At 42.6% G+C, this 22,434-nt stretch overlaps 1 protein-coding gene across 4 annotated transcripts; it reads left to right on the top strand.

Moving 5' to 3' along the window:
* The first annotated feature begins 675 nt into the window (after nucleotides 1–675).
* On the top strand, nucleotides 676–22,159 carry jakmip1 (janus kinase and microtubule interacting protein 1). Of its 4 annotated transcripts, none has more exons than XM_068714816.1 (23): nucleotides 676–1,050; nucleotides 6,800–7,114; nucleotides 7,637–7,969; nucleotides 8,484–8,645; nucleotides 9,983–10,195; nucleotides 10,782–10,895; nucleotides 11,132–11,278; nucleotides 11,470–11,640; nucleotides 12,295–12,354; nucleotides 13,560–13,688; nucleotides 14,699–14,827; nucleotides 15,064–15,147; nucleotides 16,892–16,954; nucleotides 17,125–17,223; nucleotides 18,141–18,242; nucleotides 18,328–18,381; nucleotides 18,487–18,552; nucleotides 18,744–18,812; nucleotides 19,050–19,127; nucleotides 20,152–20,361; nucleotides 21,505–21,570; nucleotides 21,813–21,858; nucleotides 21,964–22,159. In XM_068714816.1, exons 2-23 carry the CDS (start codon nucleotides 6,959–6,961, stop codon nucleotides 22,143–22,145), a joined length of 2,733 nt encoding a protein of 910 aa, XP_068570917.1. In that variant the 5' UTR covers nucleotides 676–1,050; nucleotides 6,800–6,958; the 3' UTR covers nucleotides 22,146–22,159. The 4 variants fall into 4 exon arrangements, with proteins under 4 accessions (XP_068570917.1, XP_068570918.1, XP_068570919.1 ...); XM_068714817.1 differs by having other exon boundaries at nucleotides 677–1,050; nucleotides 21,782–21,858; nucleotides 21,964–22,047; XM_068714818.1 differs by lacking the exon at nucleotides 20,152–20,361 and having other exon boundaries at nucleotides 678–1,050.
* The last annotated feature ends 275 nt before the right edge of the window (nucleotides 22,160–22,434 follow it).

The following is a 22,434-nucleotide window of genomic DNA, read 5'->3' as shown; positions in this document are numbered from 1 at the left end:
AGGAGCCTATGTAAGATACAATAGTGCTAATACCATTTTAAACATTATAGTCAAAAGGTAATACTGTATATACACAATAAAATAACATATTCAAGAAGATGGATTAATGAAATGAAAGACGTTTAAATATTACCAAAAAGTAAAACAAACCCTTGCAGATAGAAAGGAAATATATAAAAATAAGCTGTTATTGGCAACTTTAGCCTTACAAGGTAATACTTTGTTTCAGTGGGTATCTCAAGAATATAATGTTAAGTTTATTTTTTTAACTAGCAAAATATTGTATTGACAAATCCTTTTGTTCCCCATCCTTTGTGAATTCTTTCTCCTCACCATGTCTTTCAAATACTGTCTTCTTGTGTTGGTGTGTTTGTACCATGTGTAGTACATGGTCTGTATGCTCTGTACCACCGTGACGCCCTGACGACGCACGTTTCTCCCGCACTGGCTGCGTGTCCACGCATTAACCGCGCGCGGTGTCATTCTTGAACACGCAGTCAGGTGTCGCGCTTCTATCACGGTACCGGCGACGCCCGCCCGGCGTTCCCCCCCCCCCCCTCCCCATGTTCACGTCGACACACGGGGCAACGAAACTGTTAAATTAATTAATTTATTTTTCTACTCGTGTGTTTGAAATGTATAGGAACGGATGACGTGCGCGTGCACTCAAGTGTGTGTGTGTGTGTGTGTGTGTGTGTGTGTATGTGTATGTGTGTGTGTGTGTGTGTGTGTGTGGGTGTGGGCGTGGAGGGAAATGTCAACGTGCGGCGCGAGAGGAGGAGAGGAAGCCTGAAGCTGAATCCAGTTTGTAGCTAGAGGATAATATCAGTGGTGGAAATACAATACTTCAGTCCACTGTTCACTGCAGGGAAATGTGTGTAATATCCGAGGAATAAAGTTGTAACCGGTCGCTGTTAGCAGTTAGCCGAGCCCAAGAGCTGGAGGTGAGTGAATTCATTCAGCCTCTCTTCCTGGATGTAAAGCGAATTAACGCCAGCCAGCGACGCTTCAACATCGGGCCACTTGTGAACCATCAGACCTCCATTTCTGGTAAGTTTGCTCGGTCTGTAATCACAGATAACTTCGCGTAGACTCTGACAGGGTGTTAGCTGCTGTGACATGTATCCGACATCCGCGTTTCATCTGCAAGAAACGGACACAGAGACCCACCGACATCATATCTGAGAGTTGTGGGTCTACCGATAGTAACGTTGACTGCCAAGCCTCATATCGACCCACATTTTTGTCTGCATCGTGAACCGGTGGGACATCTCTGGTCTCTGGCCGACTCTACCAGCTAGCCCCCCCCCCCCCCCCCGGTGGATCACATTTATAGTCTGCGGTTACACCATGAGCAGCACGGTGGAAAAGCTACATGACAGCGGTTCACACACACAGAAACATCAACACGTTACAGAGCTGCTGAGCGCACGGACATCCGACCTCGGACTCTGGGGGATGCTGCAGCTGCAGCAGCAGCCCCCATGCATGTCCCCGTGGGGTGTGGTTGGCAAGCCGGACAAGGCAGACCGTCAGCAGTGTAGACGCGCTCCTCTCCAGCAGCTCTCTACCCTATAATCCCACATTTGACAGCTCATTAGAGAGCGGGCCACTTGGCATTAAACCATCATCGACATCTCCACCATGTCCCCACACCAGTCCTCTGCCATGCATGGAGTCTGCCTGTCTGTCATAACAGCTCTGCTCCAGAGGCTGGCAAATCCGCCCCAGTGGACAGACAACATGTGTTGCACACTCACTTCTGTTTGATCAGCCTGTTAAAACCATGATGCATGCTGTGCTAATGATGTGTCTTTTTTTTAAGTAAGGGGTATAGCTCTCATGCAGACACTGGAGCATCTATGCTTATTATTGTGACAGGACGACGGGCTTACTGTCTATTTATGATGGTTTAATGCTGTTTTCTTCACCCTGACCTCAACCGACTTCTCTACTCTAGAGGTATAACATCAGTGAATGCCGACATTCACGGGAGTCCTGTTTACCCCTGCCCTATAATCCACATTCCTCTCCCTAATTTAATTCATCCCACTTATTCGGCATTCATAATCTTACCTTCCACACACGTTTTCCTGAGTGTGGCGCTTTGAGTAAGGGGCTGCTACCAGCTTAATCCCTGTGAGCTATGCCCATATCTTACTGCTGCACTTCTTCTTTTTTTATAACCATTTCTTAAAGACGTATGAGGGTATTCTTTATGCAAAGAGTGGTACAGATGGGTAAAAGTCTGTACTGTGTATTAATGTTTGTGTAAACCAGGCGTTAGTCACCAATACTGATTAATGTGCTTGTTGTGCAGTTAGAACGAGAGAGAGAGAGAGCGAGAGAGAGAGAGAGGTTAATCACATTACTGACTGCACTATCATGTGCTCCTGAGTGGAGAGAGGCTATCACTGCTAACCTACACATAGATGCACCCATGCATGCAAAAGCATACATGCACAGATATAGATGCACGGACCATAATGACACACCTCCAGCAATGAATGACAGGTTAGTAGGCACTATAGATCTAAACCCTGAGCAACGAGACTAACGATAGCAGAATTGAGTCGCTGGCATGCATGTATGTGAAAGAGACACTGAGCTAGAGAGAGAGAGAGAGACAGACAGACAGAGACTTTGTGTTGATACGTTTGGGTTGACTAGTCATTGGGGTCAATAACTTGTAGTCATTCTGCTGGCATAGTATAGTTTGTGGATCATATGCTCCACTGGTGCTGCACTCTTGCTCAGCCTCTCAGTGGGATCTTTACAGTGTCTTTGGAGTATCGCTAGACTGCTGTGTGTGTGTGTGTGTTTGGATGTCTGGAGTGTTCTGACTGTCTACCTTCTGCTGATGCTAATATGACTACAATGAGACTGTATGCGTGTTGTGTCGATATACACGTATGAGCCTATGAGGCATTGTAACCAATGTGCCGTATGAACAGGAGTGTATATCTCAGTCTGTCCACACCCTCACTGTTGATTTTCTTACCTAGATTGAGAAGCAATGAGTCTTTGTTTCAGCTCCCATTTGCAGCTCTTTTATCTATTTATTGGGCCTCTTTGTCTCACTGAAGTCTAGTTAATGTTTGACACTGTGTGTGTGTGTGTGTGTGTGTGTGTGTGTGTGTGTGGTCTGTCTAGCTTCGAGGAGGTCCGTCTGTGAGTGTGTAATAAACTTGTGACTATTGCAAAGACGTCTGTGTACCCAACCACTTTTACTTCATATGAAACAACTTATATATACAGTAATATTACATATTATTTTTACAACACAGACATGTAATGAAATTACTCATATAAATCTATATTCAATGTTGTATTTACGCAAAAACATTGTAGGTTTTTAATTTAATCATTTTATTTATTTGTAGCCAGTTTGGGACAACCATCTCCTATATCATGCCTTTTTTGGGGGAAATTGAGTTTATTCATCATGGTGACATCCTTCAGCAATCACTCATTTATTACAATTGCACATCTCTCTGCAGGCTTCATTTCCAGATCTCCAGGTGGTTAGCACTGAGGCCAATACTTATTCCACCGCATTTGACTCGTTTTGAATATGTCTCTATTGACATAGGCATAATAGGAATAAGATAAATCAGATGGGTAGAAATAGGCATTGACTCTTTCATAGGAAGAAGCAACTGGAACTGAAATGAGTTAAATAAAATGGATTCATCATTTAAGTTATTTCTTTCCTGTGTACTGCTGTAACAGGCCCGTCATTTCACAGAGAGAACAGGGATTTCCTGAGGCAGTTATGAAACTACGTTAAAACTACGACGACTATTTTTGTCACTCTTTGTTCAGCCAGTTGTAAGGGGATCAAGATTACAACGTTGTAGCCAGGTACCAGGATCGAAGCTTGATTATGCAGAGCTTCAACTAATATTCTTCCGCTCCTGTATTGATGCTGATTGACGCATTGTGTTGCAGAATTTTTTTTTTTTTAGAGTCTCATTCTCAAGCTGCAATTTGCTTAATTGTGAAACTCCTCAGCAGCTGCAGAGTTTCTTCATCACTTCTTTCTTGCAGTCACCATCGATGGATTCAGCTCCATTGTTTAAGCTGATCGTCTCAGTGCTACATTCACTGCATTTAGCTGCACTTTTTTAGTTTTTTCAGTTTTAGTCTTTGCACAATGTAACTTGTAATTGAACTGATGAGTCATAATCATTTTCTTATGCTATATGTGGGTGATAGCAGGGTCGATGGTGACTCTTTGATCTCGACCATCAGTCTTATCTGTTGAAAGGTTTTTGTTAAACATTTGCGTTTTCTAGTGTACTAAAACCCGGGTAACTGTTAATGTATTGATGTACATGAGGTAGTTTAAGGTACATGACCTGTGCTGGCTTTCGTGAACTAACATTAAAGGTGTTTGTATCTATAAAATGTCCCAGTTCCCCCTATAAACTCTTAGTTTATAGTTTTAGTTTTGACTGCCAGCTTGGGAACATGTGGCTGCAGAGCACTTTGTGGGAACTGTGTGTGGTTGATGGCATATTTACAAATCTAGACTCGTATTAAGTGAAAAATACTTCTGTAAGTTACAAGAAAAAACAGTGAAACCATCCGCTGGGCCTCTTGGCTGTGTTAGCGTGGGCACACTTGGTCTCTGATGGTGGCACAGACATGCTTAAACATGCTTAAACATGCTTCAACATGCTTAAAGCAGTGACAGGGTGGAAAGTGGACAGAAAACAATTCTTTGTCCTTGTAAATTATGTGTGCAAATTCCACTACACATGCGAGTCAAGTCTATTGATCTCCTGTAAATAAAGACATGTTTGTTAGTAATGAGAATAAGTGTAGAGAGCTTTTGTGTGCATAGATGTCAGCTGTATCTGTCTCTAGTTGTTCTGTGTGAGAGTGTGTGCTTGTGTCAGTGCTTTCTGTGTGTGAATGATCTCTCTCTCTCTCTCTCTCTCTCTCTCTCTCTCTCTCTCTCTCTCTCTCTCTCTCTCTCTCTCTCTCTCTCTCTCTCTCTCTCTGTGTCTCTCTCCTCTCTCTCTCTGACTCTGTCTCTGTGAATGAGAGCGAGATCACTGATTGCCTCGGCTTAGTAACCATCACTATGCCAGTATTTGGGGGTGGAGGGATGTAAGAGGAAGGGGGGGGGGGGGGATGGTGGAAGGTTGGGTCCCCTCTCTGGTAGAGGTTCCACTTTGCTCCTGCTCTTTCCTCTCCTATAGGCTTAATCCTCCTCCGTCCTGTCGCTCACCCCCCCCCCCCCCCATCCATCCATCCCCATGGGTTTCTGATGTCTGACTGTGTGTGCTCTGTAAGAATCCATGTGGAAGAAAGCTTCCTCTCCCTCAAGCATCACTGCATTTCTGTCTCTCAGTCAACCTCAGAGATTAGACCAGATAACAAAATCATATGTGTGTGTGTGTGTGTGTGTGTGTGTGTGTGTGTGTGTGTGTGTGTGTGTGTGTGTGTGTGTGTACAGCCCGTATACGACACCGTTGTGTGTATCTCTGTTCAAATCCACCGTGACACTCCTCCTTCCCATCATCCTTTGCTATAAGAGGAATGGAGTTTTTGAGAGCAAGGGTTGCCTTGGCAACTATTGCTGCCATCTGTGTATGTTGTATGAATGTTTGGTAATGTGTGTGTGCGTGTGTGTGTGTGTGTGGTTAAAGATGGCGGCGCATGCAGTCTTAATGCTTCAGCTCCCTTATCGCTGCATTATTCATTTAATAGTCAGCAGAAAGAACTGGAAGGTTACTGGGTCACAATTCATTCCAGGGAGAGATTAAAGGAGTCTACGTTTACCTCGGGGAATGTGTGTCATTCTAGCAACAAATTCATAACGAAATATGCCCAAAATACACCTGATCATACAACAGTAGTCAGCCTTCAGTGGGGAAAAAGGATGAGGAGTAGAGAGAAAACTAGTCATAATGAATTCGTATGTATTTGCCTTGTTTTGTCAATAATAACCTTATTGTTTGCAACTGATAATCAAATAATTGGGAACATTCTCTTGTTTAGCTTTAATTTGAGAGGATTTGCGGCTGCTGATGTTTTGTATATTGGCTCTTATAACTAGATAAATAACACCATTCTCTCTCCAGTAAATCCTGTATGATTAGAAAGGGAAAGGTGGAGACAAAATCTTGCAGTTATATTGCACTGATGGATGAAGTGGAAGGATCAAATTACAGTAATCGAGATCGAGGCAACTGCACTCTACATTCACCTGGTCCAAAGATTCAAGACAAAATCAATCGCTTATCTGTTTGAGACAGTAATTTATTTCTAAGTGGGCTGCAGTGACACGATGGCTCTTCACTCTGTATAATATGTGAGCAGGTACAGAACAGATCACAGGATCTCTAGAAAAGGAATCATCAAGGTTCATTATCTAATTTATTAGTCTACTGAAAGAGAAGTGTTAGGGAGATGCGAGTGGCCCGAGACCATCAGACCCATTTTCATGCACTATGAGGCTCCTAAGTACAGTCCAGGGACTGGATTAAGGTGATAATAAATGGCCCACGCCACATGTGTATATTAGAGAGGAGGGTGACAGGGGAGAGTGCAAATGTTAGTCCCAAAAATAGCCTGTTTTCCCCAGGCTGTAGTGCGTCATGTGGCTTGTGTCCAGTGCATTGTGCAGAGTAGTTTGGTGTAACCCAGTTTTTAACACTGACTCATGCTTTTTCTCTTTCTCTCTGTTTGTCTGTCTCTCTCCTCTCTCTCTCTCTCTCTCTCTCTCTCTCTCTCTCTCTCTCTCTCTCTCTCTCTCTCTCTCTCTCTCTCTCTCTCTCTCAAATAGAAACTCTCAGAAACCTCCAGCAATGATGTAGAGTTGACAACGAGGTGATGATGATGAAGCAGGGCCTCGCACGGAGGTGGAGCAGCGATTGACTCTCTCCTCCTTTTTTTCGCCACACCTTGCATTCTATGTCCGTCCTGATTGGGTGGCCGTAGTGCGATGTCCTCAAACACACCCTCTGCGGCTCCGCCCCTTAAGAAGGGAAGGAAGCCGGACAAATCGGAGATGATGACCGACTCGGTGCAGGCCACCAGCGAGGAACTGAGGAGCAAACTCCTGGACTCCCAGATTGAGCTGCAGCAAGAGCGGGGCAAGGTGAGGAGGAGCGCGTACACACATGGACAACCAGCATGATATTTAGTCAGTGGCTGTTGGGCCTGACTATGTACAGTCTAACACTGCACATAGTCTTGGAAAAGCCGTCTGGGCGGTTTGCCTCTCCTTGTATCGTCTGATTGACACACAAACCACCTCTCTGTGGCCTCTGTTCCCTTCTCTGCATTCGTCATGGTACCTGGAGTCAGCTCTTACTGGGCCATGCTTTAAACGTATGCACTGTGCATTAAAAAACATCTGCAAAAGGGCATGTGGAGCAACGGATGTAATGCTAACAGCAGGGTATAAAGTATGATATTGACAGTTAAGGTGGGACAAGTATACAGATGCAGTGTTTATTGCTCCCTGTTTAGGTATAAACATCCATTTTGTTTAAGACTGCCAGCACTAGGTCTGGGGGCAAATGGATGAACACACTGGTGGCCTGTGATTTGTATGATAATGACTGCTTGATTGAAGTCCAACGCAACGCTAATGGCAAAAATGTCCCTCTCTTTCCAGGTATGTAAGCTCCGTGAGCGTCTTCAGGAGCAGCGGCAGGCTCGGGAGCTTGAGCAGCACAAACATGCTGTGGCGCTCACTGACCTGCGCGCCAAACTCCATGAAGAAAAGATACGCGAGATAGCGGCCGCCCGCGAGACCCTCGCTCGGCAGCATGAAGTGGAGCTGGCCCGGGCCATCAAGATCAAGGATGCCGAGGCGCAGAGGCTCCAGGGGCTTGTGAACGCGCTGAGAGACGGAGCAGCCGACAAGCTCAAAAACGCTCTTCTCGGAGAGGCTCGGGAGGAGGCCAGGAGAGCTTTTGACGGGGAGAGGATAAAGCTACAGCAGGAGGTAGGTTATAGCATGTGTAGGGGACGGTAATGCAGTAGTAATTATGTTTTCAATAGATTGTGGACTAATATGAACGTGGTAACTGGGACTTTCTGCTGTCAAACCGTATCTAGTATGCTCTGCTTCTAATAAACTAGAGCTCTGTCAACTTCAGTGGTCTGTTTGTTTGTTTTGTTCTGTTGTATTGTGACCTCACACAATTATAGAATTAGTTTTTTCTGAGTGTATATATAAGACATTTTTTGTTGGCATGTGTTTTTTTGTGTATGTGTGTTTGTTGGTGTGGGACTGTGTAAACTTTTGTGAATTTGCTGCTGAAAAACAGGAAACAGGGTGGAAAAGCCTGTTGCCAAGCTATTGTTTCGATGTAGCCTTTCCAGACAAACAGGACATCTATCATTACAACTGTCTAATGGGAACGGCCGTGTGTTTATACATCTGTGAGTGTCACTCTCTTTGTTGTTTTTGGTTTTGTCTGTATTAATATTATTGTCTATCTGTTTTTTGTTTTTAGATCCAGGAGCAAAAGACAGCCAGGAAGCAAGCTGAAGAGGCGCATGCAAATGCTCTGCAGGCCGATAAAGCCAAAGCAGCAGATCTCCGCACAGCCTACCAGCAGCACCAGGATGAGGTGCACCGCATCAAACGTGATTGTGAGAGAGACATCCGCCGACTGGTGAGGCCTCCTGCTGCTGGGACGACACACATTAGAGACGCTGCTAATGTCTTTAACGGATAAGGCCACTAGCTAAGTCTTTTGATAAAGCGTCATTTATTCAAATATTGCACAGTTGACAGTATACTTGCTGGTGATTCTTTAATATCATATAATATGTTACAAATCATTTACATTTATTAGAAATGATTCAGTCTATTTAACCTTTATTTACCTTCGTAGGCTAATTTACATATTTATATTTACAGTATCTACTATCCCGGGCTGTGTAATATTTCTGAATAATTTTAAATATTCACGACCAAACAAGCAACAATAAATCACACCCGTGTGTGAGCTGATCCTTCTCATCAGGACTGTGTGGGTGTGGTTTTATTGCCAGTGGTCTGGCCAAATAAGCAAACCAAGCAAACGGCCACAAGTGTCATCCCATTTAAATTAACATGTAGTTAAAGTAAAAGTCGTTTGTCGTTAAAAGTTGTTTACAGACATCTCTGAAATTAAATTAAAAAAACTGTTCTATCTCTCTGTCATAAAATGTTTGCTGTACAAATACGAAGCTCATTGAGAAAATTGGTCTTCAGGGCCTTTTGAAATTCAATCCCATATGTGATCACTTCCTTGGGCCTGAGTGTCCTGTTGTGTCAATCACAATGAGCTAGCCTTCATTAAATTACAAAATATGACGCAAGGGAGGTGTTATCTGTCTCATCTCAACATGTGGTTCTTATCTGCAAAAATAGAACTCTGTATACCTGCTGCAGTTACTCATTAACCCTATTACATACGGTAGGACTACATCATGTATTACTGTTTGTAAAGGAATGCGTGAGCGAGGAGACTTAATAATATTTGGAATCAGCGTAGTAGAATAGTAAAGCATGGCTCATTGAGGGAGACCAGGCAGTGCAGAATAAAGCAGCGTTAAAGAACAAACTACAGAGGGAAGTAGAGGGAACATTTGTCAGAAGAAGTTGTGTGAACACACAGCAAGAGCAAAGCTTCATAAATGAGTCACAGCTGGAGCACTATATTTTAAAAGTTAAAACGCTGTCGCTCTCTTAATCTGTTCACGGCCAACGGAGCATGCATCGTGTTAGACTGAAGGTGTAGCCAGTGTGGGACTTAAAGTTAAAAGTTGCACATAAATAAAACAGAAGAACAGTGTACTTCATATAAACCAGGCACAATTTCCATCAACATGATCTCAGAAATATATGCACTATATATTTTAACTTATTCCGGTAATATTAATATGGGCTGTAACTGGGATTCTGTCTGACTCACTCAGTCTTTCCACCCCCCCACCACCATGTCCCCATCCATCCCTCTGATAGATGGATGAGTTGAAGGCGAAGGACCGGGTGATGTGTGCCCTGGAGAGGGAGCTGGGGCTGCAGGCCGGCTACGCCCAGAAGCTTCAGCTTCAGAAGGAAGCTCTGGACGAGCAGCTGGGTCATGTACGAGAGGCTGAGAGACACAACCACGGCAGCCCAAAGAGAGAGCTGGTGCCTGGGCTGGGGGACAACTCGGACCTGCTCAACAACCAGGTATACACATGCATCTGTACATGTGTCATTCTCAAATGTGCCCATGCTTTACATGCATGAGACCAAACTCATTTTTGAAGGCTTTTTTCTTTTACTAGTGATTTAGATAATATTTTCATCATAAAAAAATAAATAATTGTTCAGCCCTTGATTTAGCCTTTAATTGGGCTCTAAAACATTGACATTTTTTTACTGCATATGTTTTTGTTTCTTTAACAAGTCTTTATGGTAGGACCCACCCCACCATTTAAATTAAAAATGAATCTCAGAGACTTAATTTTCCCTAGTTACAAGTGAAGACTTCAATCATATGTCATATAGAGATAAACAATATTGTAAATCTGTACATTAAGTCACACCTGCACACACAGCTCATACATTCATGAGGAGCATGTGGATATACTGTGTATATTGTGTATACTGCACACACAGGTCCACAGTTAAACAGTAAAATGGCATCTCATCCTTCATCCCATCACCTCCTCTTTCCCATCCACCTCAATTACCTGCCTGCCTGCCTGCCTGCATGTACTCCCTCTTTTAGTTTTCATCCTCCTCCTCCTCTCCTCTCCCCCTTGCTCCACAGGAGGTGGAGGAGCGTGACATGAGGAGGTTCCAGCTGAAGATTGCGGAGCTCCACTCGGTCATCAGGAAATTGGAGGACAGAAATGCGCTGCTGGCCGACGAGAGGAATGAACTAGTGAGAAACACTAACGCACACAGAAGAACACGTATTCAGTGACTATAGGGATGCAAATAAACACACACTGTTACACTAAGAGTACAGAAATACACATAAATAAACATACATGCTTATGAAATGTGTGTTAAAACATTAGATTTTCCAAGCCTTCCAGCCTTCAAACTGTAAATTCCTTGTCACTAAAAGACTTAAGATTACATTGTTTCCCCTCCCTGTTTCCTTCCTTTGTCCAGTTGAAGCGGGTGCGAGAGGCCGAGAGCCAGATGAAGCCCATGTTTGAGAAGAACAAGCGGCTGTCCAAGAAGAATGACGACCTCCTGCAAACGCTGCAACGCATGGAGGAGAAACTGAAGAACCTGAGCCGAGACAACGCCGAGATGGTGAGATGCATTCTGAATATGTTTTCCTACCACTACCCTCTGTTGTTTTCCTCTTCTCTCTATCACCAAAAAGGTACTAGCTATCTATTTGAGGAGAAGCATGAAATAATTCTCTATAAACAATCATTACGTGAACCCCCCCCCCCCCCCCTCTCTCTCTCTCTCTCTGTCTCTCTGTCTCTCTCCTTCAGAAGGAAAAAGCCGCCTCCTCTCGGCCCCCCTCACAGCAACAATCCATTCAGTCCCAGCTGAAGCGGCCGAGCTCCCTGACAGACTTGAGCCATGCCCACGAGGAACAGGAAGTGGAGTTCCTAAAGTTGCAGGTTTCGGAGCAACGTGGCATCATTGACGAGCTCACGCAGGTCAGGATTTGACTCAAACCACATTATATTTTGTGAAGAACTCAATCCATATTCTAATTGGCTTTCATGTGTGTCAAGTGTTGCTGTTTTTAACGTGTAACCTGGAATATTTTCAGGAAAATAATCAAAGATTGTCATATTAAAGGGATAGTACTAGCCGATAGATGCTGTCAGATAATCAGATTATCTGAGTCTGTGTTGTGAGTTTGTTTCCCATAAGACATTTTGGTTTACCAAGGACTTCAAGCACTAGCCCATCATTTCTTCCTCTGTGTCTTTTGGATCCCCGTGGATTAAAGGAATAGGTTGTATATTTTAAGAAGAGGCAGTTGTTTGGTGGAATGTATTATTGGTGTCCGAACATTTCAACGCAATCTCTAATTAGCAGAGAATGTCTCATTTATTCATCTTCACCCATCTTTCCCCTCCAACACTATTTTATGTACCTTCCCATCATTCATCACAAGGGAATCAAACTACATGCTTTATCTCATGATGATATTGTTTGCTGTCCACTTCATCTCAGTTATCAGTACAGTCATTATTATTACTTATTTGATCTTGTTTTCATTGAGCTGTGTGAAGCCTATGCAGCTCACTGTGTCCAGTCTAAAGCTCAGGCGTGAGGCTGATCGACTGTGTGTTTGCCTTCAGGAACGTGACCGCTTGGTGATGACCAAAAAGAACCGGAGGAAACCTCCTAAACTGTCTAAAGTAAGTGTTTTCAAATGGCCAGTGGTGCATAACTAAGCAACTACCTCATCTGAGGTTGACTGATCTTTAAGAACTTTTTTAATTGAGTGTGTGTGTGTGTGTGTGTCTCTGAGCCTGTTTGTGTTTAATTGGGCTCAGGAGACGGTGATGACAGTGTCCCTCACAGGTGGGAGCATCACGCTGAGCACACATGCAGCTCCTGCATGAACCAACCAACACAGCTAGAGGACAATTATTTGTTTATTTTCGTTGTTGCTTTATTTTATTTTATGTATTCACTGTTATTATACGATCGTGTTTAATTTAACTTGTGTGCAACAGTTTGTTTCTTTTTATCTGTGTTTCCTTGTGTGTGAATAAAGAGCGAAAAGGGATTATGGTAACTAATTGGGTGTGTGCATGTTTGGGCTGAAACACCAGGGGACATTTTAGAGTCTATGATGTTGCTAGGAGGAGTTTGTAGATGCATATCATTTATTTTCTCCCACTTCTCCTGCTAGAACCAGTTAGTCACCTTGGCGAGGTGGATACAGGGTTGGGCAGAGCGGCTTTTTTTATTGGACTGCATACTTGAGCTTGGAGACTAAAAGGAGAAGCTGGCATTTTGTTTTTTTCTGTAGGAGTACTTTGATTGTAACCAGAAGCTTTGTTGTCTGTTTTTTCACTTTGTGTGGGAGTGCAACGGAAAGCAATTGCGCTTTCTGGACGTTACTGAAGGCCCCGGAGCTCTGTATAAATCAGCTGCTACGGTCTAAGATATGATAGACGTATTTTGGGGATATTCTTTATAGGTTTGTGTTGGTGTTTCTGGTCTAGTAGCAACATGACAGAGTACATCCTACTCATCCTCTACTTCTCGGCCTTTATTTGCCTCTGTGCCCTCGTCTGCCTGTACTTCTCTGGTTGCCAGGAGATGACTTATAAACATGATGGTAAGGACTCGGTGGGCTTTGAAAACGTTGATAGAAACAAAGAAGTAAACAAGAACCGGAGACCTGATCTGATCTGATCAGATTTACTTTGCCCTGTTTTCACAAGTTATAGACAAAATGTTGGTGAATAAGCTATTATTGTACAAAATTAAGCTTTTCTTTTTCTTAAACAGAGGTAGACGTGTGTGGTGGATTTACTAGCTTTATTGAATTCAAACAAAATGTATGGGTTTTATTGAACAGTGTGCTTATTCTCTGTTTTCCCTTTTGCAGAGGCATGTTGTGGAGACATATTTTGGATTTGATGAGGAGTCGATAGACTCTGAGACCTCCTCTCTGACCTCCTACAACACTGACCTCACTGACCGCACGCCTGCAACTCCAGAGGAGGATTTGGAAGAGGTAAGAAAATCCTCTGTCTCCGTTGAAAGAATCAATCTAAACTATATTTTACAGTTCTAACAACTGAAAGATGTGCTGCATAAATATTGAAATATAAGATTCAAGAGATTTTATTTGTCACATATACATGCAACTAAGTTACTAAAAGTGAAATGTTGTACTAGTAGAAGAAATTATAAATAGCTAAGTAAACAAAACACCTGTTAAAAATGTACCAGACTGAGCTAAATATACAGATTAGCAAACGTATACAAAATAGTGAACATAGTTTAAAGTGAAATGGAAAGTAAATATGTCCTTGGGTATATTTTCCATCAAGACTTTATTGTTCATTTTTCAGCGCTCTGATAGCCTGTGTGTGTGTCCACTGTCCATTGCTGGGAAGGTGGGGCTCCTTTTATTCTCCTCGTTCTGCTCATGCACCTCCTGTTGCGTAGGCTCTGCAGGGAGGGGAGGGCGGTGCCCTTAGTGTCACAATCCTCCGCAGGGCCATCCTGTCCTGAGAGGAGCAGTTGCCATAACAGGCGGTTAAGCTCTCCGTCAGGATGCTCTTCACTGCAGTCGAGTAAACAGACTTCTGTGAAACTTTGAATATCCTCAGCTGTCTGAGGTAGTCCATTTATAGTCCTCGGTAATATTCACACCAGAGTACTCGAAGCTGGTCAAACTGGAGTCCTGTTGATTTCCAGTGGAATGTAAGACCTTTGACGCTTCCTGACACAGTCCACGATCGGCTCTTTGGTTTTACTGATGTCCGGAAAAAGGGGGTTGGATAGCCACCTCCTCCAGATATGCCGCCTCATCATCATTTTAGATCTGGCCCACCACGACTGTGTCATCATCAGCTACATTTATTGTGGTGTTGGACCTGTGTTTGGCCAAACAGTCTGATGTGTATAAGGAGTACAGCAGTGGGCTCAGCACTCAACCTTGGGGGGCTCCGGTTTGTGTGTTTGTTTGACCCTCTCTCTTTGTAATATATCTTTAATTCATATTTTCCTTGCATAAAGATTTTTTGCCGTGAAGAGTCTGAGCTTCGTTTCCGTCAGTTGACCAGAGAGTACCAGGCTCTCCAGCGGGCCTACGCCCTTCTCCAGGAGCAGACAGGGGGCTCTCTGGATGCTGAGAGGGAGGCCAGGGTTTGTACTACCACATTTATCACTCTTCCCCGTTTAGCCGTGATCCAACAACAAACGTTTTTCTTCACTTTGTAAAAAAAAAAACCTACGTATTTTGGACATCAGGAAGTGAATATACTGTAACTTCTAAGTCTTCTAAATTAGTCAAATATATGTTTTTAAGAATGTAAAGTTGTCAAGAGTCTTTTCTCCAATTTTCACATATCTTCCCTGACTGCTGATCTTTCCCTCCACAGACACGTGAGCAGATGCAGATTGAGCTCAGCAGCTGCCAGGCCAAGGTGGTCGACCTGGAGAAGGCCCTGGCCGAGAGGGGGCAGGTAACAAAGACGGGGGATGGTGACAGGAGCTCACTGGTCCTGCTCTCGCTGGCCCTCCTGCATGTCTGTCTGGCTGCTCTGCTCTTAATCTGGCACTATGCTGACCGGGTCTGCCGCAGAATCCTCTGATGTCACTTCTGCATGTTCTTCTGCTACCCTCCTTGTTGGTACTGTTTCTTATTATTGGGCTTTTCAGTGATGATGAGCCTTGAGAGGAGGCTTAAACCACTCTGGTTCCTGTCAGCTATGAAGACATTCATATACAAGTAGAGATGCACCAATTGATCGGCTGCCGATTGTTACGACCCGGTTTTCAGCTGATCGGCCATGTGTCGGTGTGGAACTTCTTCTGCGTGACTGAAGAAGACATAAAGCTCACAACTGCACAACTGCAAGTCCAAAATAAGCCGTGGAGCAACGACAACCCAGCTAATGTTAACGGAGGTTGCTTTGGTTTGCATTATGATGCGTTCCAGCACTTCAGTAAAAATGAGTATTAGGCAAAGTTCAATTCAAATGCTATCGTGATGCATTCAAATGTATCTTGTGAAACTTAGATTTCGATGAGAAACTATATATTGTTTTTACAGCAATATATAACAAATATATAGGAGAGGGAACTAGGCCTATGACCAGTTTAACATCCTAACACAAGCTCTAAACATCTGATAATATATAATTAGAACTACTACTGCCCAGATTTTTTAAATCAAATGTATTTAGAACAATACAATCATTTACATCCTAATCATTTAGATTGTTTTTTTTTAATGTAAATAACCACTATAGATGACAATAAAGTAAAAAAACATTTACATTTTTCGACGGATTGCAGTGACCTAAGGATGGTTGAAATTACTCTTCAATAGTACATTTAACTATCAATTATCGTTCTTACAAAGAAAATTGGAATCTGCAAAAATTGAAAATGGCAGGCCAGACTTAAAATAAATCGAAATTGGCCAAGCAAAATGCAATTGCTGCATCTCTATATACTAAATCTTAAACCAGCAATGTTTTACCTTTTCTGTATATGAACATGCTGCTGCATGATGATGTGGTGCCTCACAGCTAGAGGGCTCCCTCCGGGTTCGATTCCCAGGCAAAGTCCAAAGACAGCAGCTTAGGTTAAGTGAAGACTCTAAAATTGCCCTTGAATGGTTGTATGTCAATAAAGCCCTGCGATAGTCTGCCCACCTGTCCAGGCTGTACCTTGCCTTCGCCCAATGTCAGCTGGGATCGGATCGGCTCCATCTATTCCGTCAATCCAAGTAGATTAAAATAACTTTATCATTTTGCACCTTAATTTTTACCTACTGACTATCTTGAGGAACATTAAAATGATTATGACTTATATCACTACTCTTAGTTTCTTTGTTTGTTGTGAAGTTTTTTCTTTGTCACTGCACGTTTTCTGCATGTTGCCTGTTCCACTGTGGCTTGATCCATCTGTGATTTTGATTTGCTGCTCTGCTGGTTTTCACCTCGGATTGCCTTCTGTTCCTCCTGTTACTGTGAACTCTTGATGACTGTGAATGCAGCTCCTTTACCTGTTATCTAAAGAGAGGTCTTTATTTCTCTGGATCAATAAACTTTTGCCACTGCCACTCTGTTCCTGTCTGTTTGTGACTCATTTGCATGTGTCATTTGGAAGTATATTTGATGGTGTTGGGGATGCTTTCCTTCCTTTCCTCTTCCTGCCAGTGTCATTTGTTGCTGATGTTGTGTTTGGTTGTTATGGCAGGATTCAAAGTGGGTGGAGGAGAAGCAGTACTTGCTCAGGACCAACCAGGAACTTCACGAGAAGGTAGATTGCATTAGTCCATACTCATACCAGCTCTCAGCTCAGATATCTACAGGACATTCCTTATTTAGTGTTCATAATGCTTTGTAAACCTTGTCAAACCATTATAACAAAGCTGTGTGTGTGTGTGTGTGTGTGTGTGTGTGTGCGTGTGCGTGTGTCTGTCTGTGTAGATGTGTGTGTTGCAGCAGGCGGAGTCGAAGCTGCAGGCCGAGGTTCAGGATGCCCGGGATCAGAATGAGCTGCTGGAATTCAGGGTGCTTGAACTGGAAGTAAGAGACTGTACCAATGTCAAACTGTCACCTGGAGGCGACAACAACAATCTCAGTTCCAGATGCAAGACCTACATACAGTGACTCACCAGACAGACAGACAGACAGAGAGACGCACTGTTCACTCACACACACTTGAGTCCTCCTCTTTATGCATCTGTGTTTTGCATTGTTATGCATGGCAGCTGTGTGCACACCCCCTCCACTGAACTGGAATATTTTTTTAATGAGAGTATGTTGTGTTAAGATGAATGTAATTTTTTAATTGAATAAAATTGTATTTAAGTTCAATATTCAATCCCATATATGTTCATTTTGTCTCTCATTTTTGCATGTGTGTCCTACGTTTTGTTTACATTTTTCATACGATTACAGCTAATATCCAGGGATAGTTAAGGAATGATGAACAGTGAAGTGTATTTACAGATTTGAATATTTTTTTCTTTAGAATTAGGGTTAATCAACAAGTTAGGTTACTGATCTAGAGGTTGAAAGGCATGTAGCAGCATTCATATCAGTTGATATTGCGTCTGTTTATGTGTCAGGTGTGTCTGAATGTAGACGGAGTGGCATCTGTTTAAGATCACATTCTCAGTTTTGAGTTTCAGCATGTGTTTTCAAACTCCCTAGTTGTTTGTGGTTTGGTTTCCCATTTAAATCTATGGGTTTCAAAACTCCCTCATTTTGGCAGATCCCGACCATGTTTTCAGTGTCATGTAAGTAAATCCCTCATTCACTCCCTTTTCACACTCTGTTACATTCAGTATCTGTCATTCGCAGTGCGCCTCCATCAATGTTAAGATGAACTATTACATTACAGTTGGACTTGTAGAAATGCTAGTCTGGCTGATGCCATGAAGTTTATAGGTGTGTGTGTGTGTGTGTGTGAGTATTCACATGGTATGTGTTCTCTTTAGGAGAGGGAGCGTAGATCTCCCGCCCTCAATCTTCACATGTCTGCGTTCCCTGAGAACAGCAGCAGTGCCCTGCAGATCTACTGTCACCAGGAGGGAGTCAAGGTGATAAAACACACTTACACAAACACAAACTATTTTCCTTTTGAGACGACACGCAGTCAACATGATGTCTGGTTTTGACCTGCAGGATGTAATCATTCCTGAGCTGATGAAGAAACTGGATATCCTAGGGGATAACGGGGTGAGTTCAAACACACTGTTGGATTGAAATAAGATAGATATTTTTTTTTAATCTGAGGTATTCTTAAATTTCAGACTCTTATAACTTCTGTTGTGTTTTCTGTAGAATCTCAGAAATGAGGAGCAGGTAGCGGTGATCCAAGCAGGGACAGTGATCTCACTGTGTGAAAAGGTGAGTGAAAGGCCTCTCAGACATGTTGGGTTTTTGCTGACACCCAGTGGACACACATTGTCATAATACTTAATTTTTCTGAAAACCGCAACTACATTCAAGTCAACTGTAAAGTTAAATATGGATGATAATAATACAGCTATCTTAGCTTGTGAGAACGCATTAATCACTCGCCTTTCCTCCCTGTACAGTGGTTGAAGCAGATCGATTGCACAGAGGCCGCCCTCACACAGAAGATGATCGACCTGGAAAATGACAAGGTGAATAATCTATTTACCATTAGAGCACACAGTCTTTGTTTTGACGGTCTAACTTTACAATGCAGAAGTCTTTTCACTATTGTATAAACAAAACAAGCTATTTATCTGCTTGTTTTTTTTAGTGCTGTTCTAATGTCAAAAAGCCCACCCAGGTGTGAAATGTTCCTGATTCCACAGTATGTAATGTTCACAAGTGACACCATGTCCTGTCTTATATATTATCACATCTTGTTGTAGGAGCTTTTCAGCAAGCAGAAGGGATTCCTCGAGGAAGAGTTGGACTACAGGAAGCAGGCCTTGGATCAGTCCTACATGGTACGGAGCCTGGAGCAGTATCTGTCCCTTTATGCTAAAGTTGGCCAAAGCCTCTCAAATAGACAAAATGCACTCATTTATATTGATTACAACATTAACCAAGGTTGTATACAAGGAATAAAGCTTCATGATAAAGTGATTCAGGAATGCATAGGTGCAACATTGTCATTCCAGCATGACATAAACATTTGGAACCCCATTTAACCTCATGAATGCAACGTCCTCCATAAAGGTAAAATTGTGTCGGGATACTGCATCTTTTACCACTGAAGTCTAAATTCTGTCAACAATGTTTGGCCCTGAATTGATATTTGGCTTCTTGTTTATTGGTTTAATGCTCTTTTTATCCTCTGAGAAGGCCAATCATTGATCTACTTCCTCTAAAATTGTAGAAAATGTGAAGATGAAATGCCTTCATGAATAGCCTGTGTAACTTGATTCAAGTAGACAACTGTCTATTGAATGTTGAATAAATATTCTAGACAGAATGGGTGTAATAAGATTTTAAAGTTAGATTTTGTTAGCATGAATGATCTTAAAACATTCTCCCCCTCCTGACTTAAATACCCAGAAAAAAAAAGTTAACACTCAGGTCTCTGAATAATTCTAACCATTTGACTTGGTCAGTTTTATTTTGGTTTGTCTTTATGTTTCCACTTTATATTGTGTTGGTGAAAGCTTGTTTTTTACATGGTACCTCTGCTGGAACAGTCAGGCAACTGGAATTAATTTGTAGGGGACAGAATAAAAACACGGTTTGTGTTGTTGATATGATAAAGTTGCCATGTGACGGTCGAGCCTAAATAACTCTTAATATAAAGTGGAACAATGTTCCTCATATCTGCCATGGTCACAGTGGTGTGTGTGTATGTGTGTGTGCGCGTTTGTGTGCATATGTGTATCTGTTTGTATGCGTGCCTCCATGTGTGTGCTTGTGCATGCCTGCGTGTGTTTTTGCATGCGCATGTGCACGTCCATGTGTGCGTGTGTTTGTTTGTGTACCTGTATGTGGCTGGCTGTGCAGAGGATCGAGGAGCTGGAGGCCACGCTGTATAGCGCTCTGCAGCAGGAGCAGCCGGCATGCCAGGCGGTGGCCGAGTCGCTGACAGACAGGCAGAGGGAGGAGCTGAGGCTAGCCGTGGAAAAGCTGCGGCGTCAGATTCTCCGGCAGAGCCGGCAGTTTGACAGTCAGATCTTACAGGAGCGCATGGAGCTCCTACAGCAGGCCCAGCAGGTAAGGCTTAAAACCAATAAAATCAGATTACTGAGTCCTGCCCTCCCTCAATCTGACCCCTGGTACCTGTCTGAAACGTCTGACCCCACCAGACCTCTGGTGCTATGAGAAAGATGCAGTATCCCTGTGTGCAACCTGTAACCCTATCTGTAAGTTTATATGTAGAAGAGTGACAGGATGAGACAGAATGACTTTGTGTGTGTGAGTGTGTGTATATCATTGTGATCTGAATACCCCCCCACACTCTCCGTCCGTATTCCCTCCACTCTGCAGTCCTCACATTAGTTTTACACCCATGGCTCGTACAGTATATGTGATTCATCAAGTACATCAACAACCACTGCACCTTAGATTTGATTTGAATCCGTTGTACTGTAACTTACTAACATGGTTTTCCTAATCTCTAACCATTGAACACTTAAAACACAATCAGCTACTCATGAAATATACTTACTAACTAAATACCTTTCTGGAAACTACTGTTTCAGTTTATAGATTGATCCAAAAGTCCTGTAAATTGTTTCCTCTTTCCCACAGTTGGGCTTTATTTGTCCTGGCTGACTCGATGTTCTACTAATTAAGACTGAAACGGCTTGTTTTTATTACCTTAATGAATGGTAAAGCTGTGTTTGGTTGACGCGTTTAGCATCAGCTCCACCAAAGATACATTTGGAGCAGATGATATTTAATTATAAACCTGTTTTTAGTTTTACAATTCCAAGTCTGTCCTTGTGTGTTTGCCAATGAATTTGTATCTTCTTTTCTTTTTAAACGCTGATCACACTTCCATATACTCTAGCTAGATGAAAGATTAATCACTAATATGTTATTCTGCAGTCAGTGAATAAACTGCTCGGGCTTTAAGTCTCACTGATGGAGTCACTTCCACCGTTCACTGTTAAATCTGCTCTTCGGTTGCCATGGCAGCTCATTCTTACCCAATGCAGCTACCATGGAGACAGAAGGCATGATGGGAAGGAGGCAGAGTATTTGGAGCATATACGGGAGTAGTTGGATCCCGGTCTTCTTAACATTTTAACAACTGTTTCTTTTGTTAGATTGTATGAGATCTGGCCAAATGGTGTTAGTTCTGTATTCATACGGAGTTTGTGCACCCTAACCACGTCTGTGTTTGTCTTGCAGAGAATTAGAGAGCTGGAGGACAGGCTTGACTTGCAAAAGAGACAAGTAAAGGAAATAGAGGAAAAGGTACATATTCACATTATTTGTTTCTGTCTTGAAAGCTTTCTCTTGTGGCTGGTAGAGTCTGTATGAAATGTGACAAGAGAAAGATTATCAAGAGAGAATGTGAAGGAGTTTACATCTTCTGTACTGATGATGTGTGTTATTATATTAACTCCTTGACTGTCTTTTTCTTTCCCCTTTTCACCTATTGATTAAACCCCTTTTGTTCCTTTAGTTTTTGTTCCTCTTTTTGTTTTTCTCTTTAGCATTTATTCTTTGGCCTTAATGAAAGTGACCGTGGACCCACATCAGGTAGCACCTTTATTCTCTGTATCATATCAGTATTTATGACAGTTATAGTGTTGCTAGTAACAATAATGATGAGGAAAGAACCTACAACTGTGTCCTTTCTCCTAGGTGTTAAGGTGCTTTGGAAGCAGGCGAGGACGAAACTAAACCTAGTTGTTTTTTATGCATTTGTAGACAGCTCACGGAAACCCCATTGCCTTTTTGATAAATGTGCACTTTTTACCCATACCTGGAATGCAAACATATTTGAAACTGTAATAAGTAACCAGATATACATGAGATTAAAGTGAGATTTATTTATGAATAACATTTACTATCGTGGTTCTTGGACCTGGAACATAAAAACTCCTCTGTGAGAAGCAAACACATGGATTTACTGAGAGAAAACTCTGAATCAGAGGATTTATTTAAAGAGACAAGAACCACAGCCTCAGCTGAAAGAAGGCCCAGCTGGACAATAGAAAAGGAGAGATGGAGGGAGGAGAAGAAGAGTGAAAGCACAGTGCTGAGTGAGGGGGTGAACAAGCTGAGTGCCAACTGGATATGGAGGATTCTGGCAAAGTCCAACGTCTGAGGTGT

This window comes from Cebidichthys violaceus, unplaced genomic scaffold (assembly GCF_023349555.1).
Source record: "Cebidichthys violaceus isolate CVI_PGR_0920_01 unplaced genomic scaffold, fCebVio1.0.p SCAF_2, whole genome shotgun sequence".
In the NCBI taxonomy this organism is placed as follows: domain Eukaryota; kingdom Metazoa; phylum Chordata; class Actinopteri; order Perciformes; family Stichaeidae; genus Cebidichthys; species Cebidichthys violaceus.
This window is presented reverse-complemented; position numbering and strand designations above follow the sequence as displayed.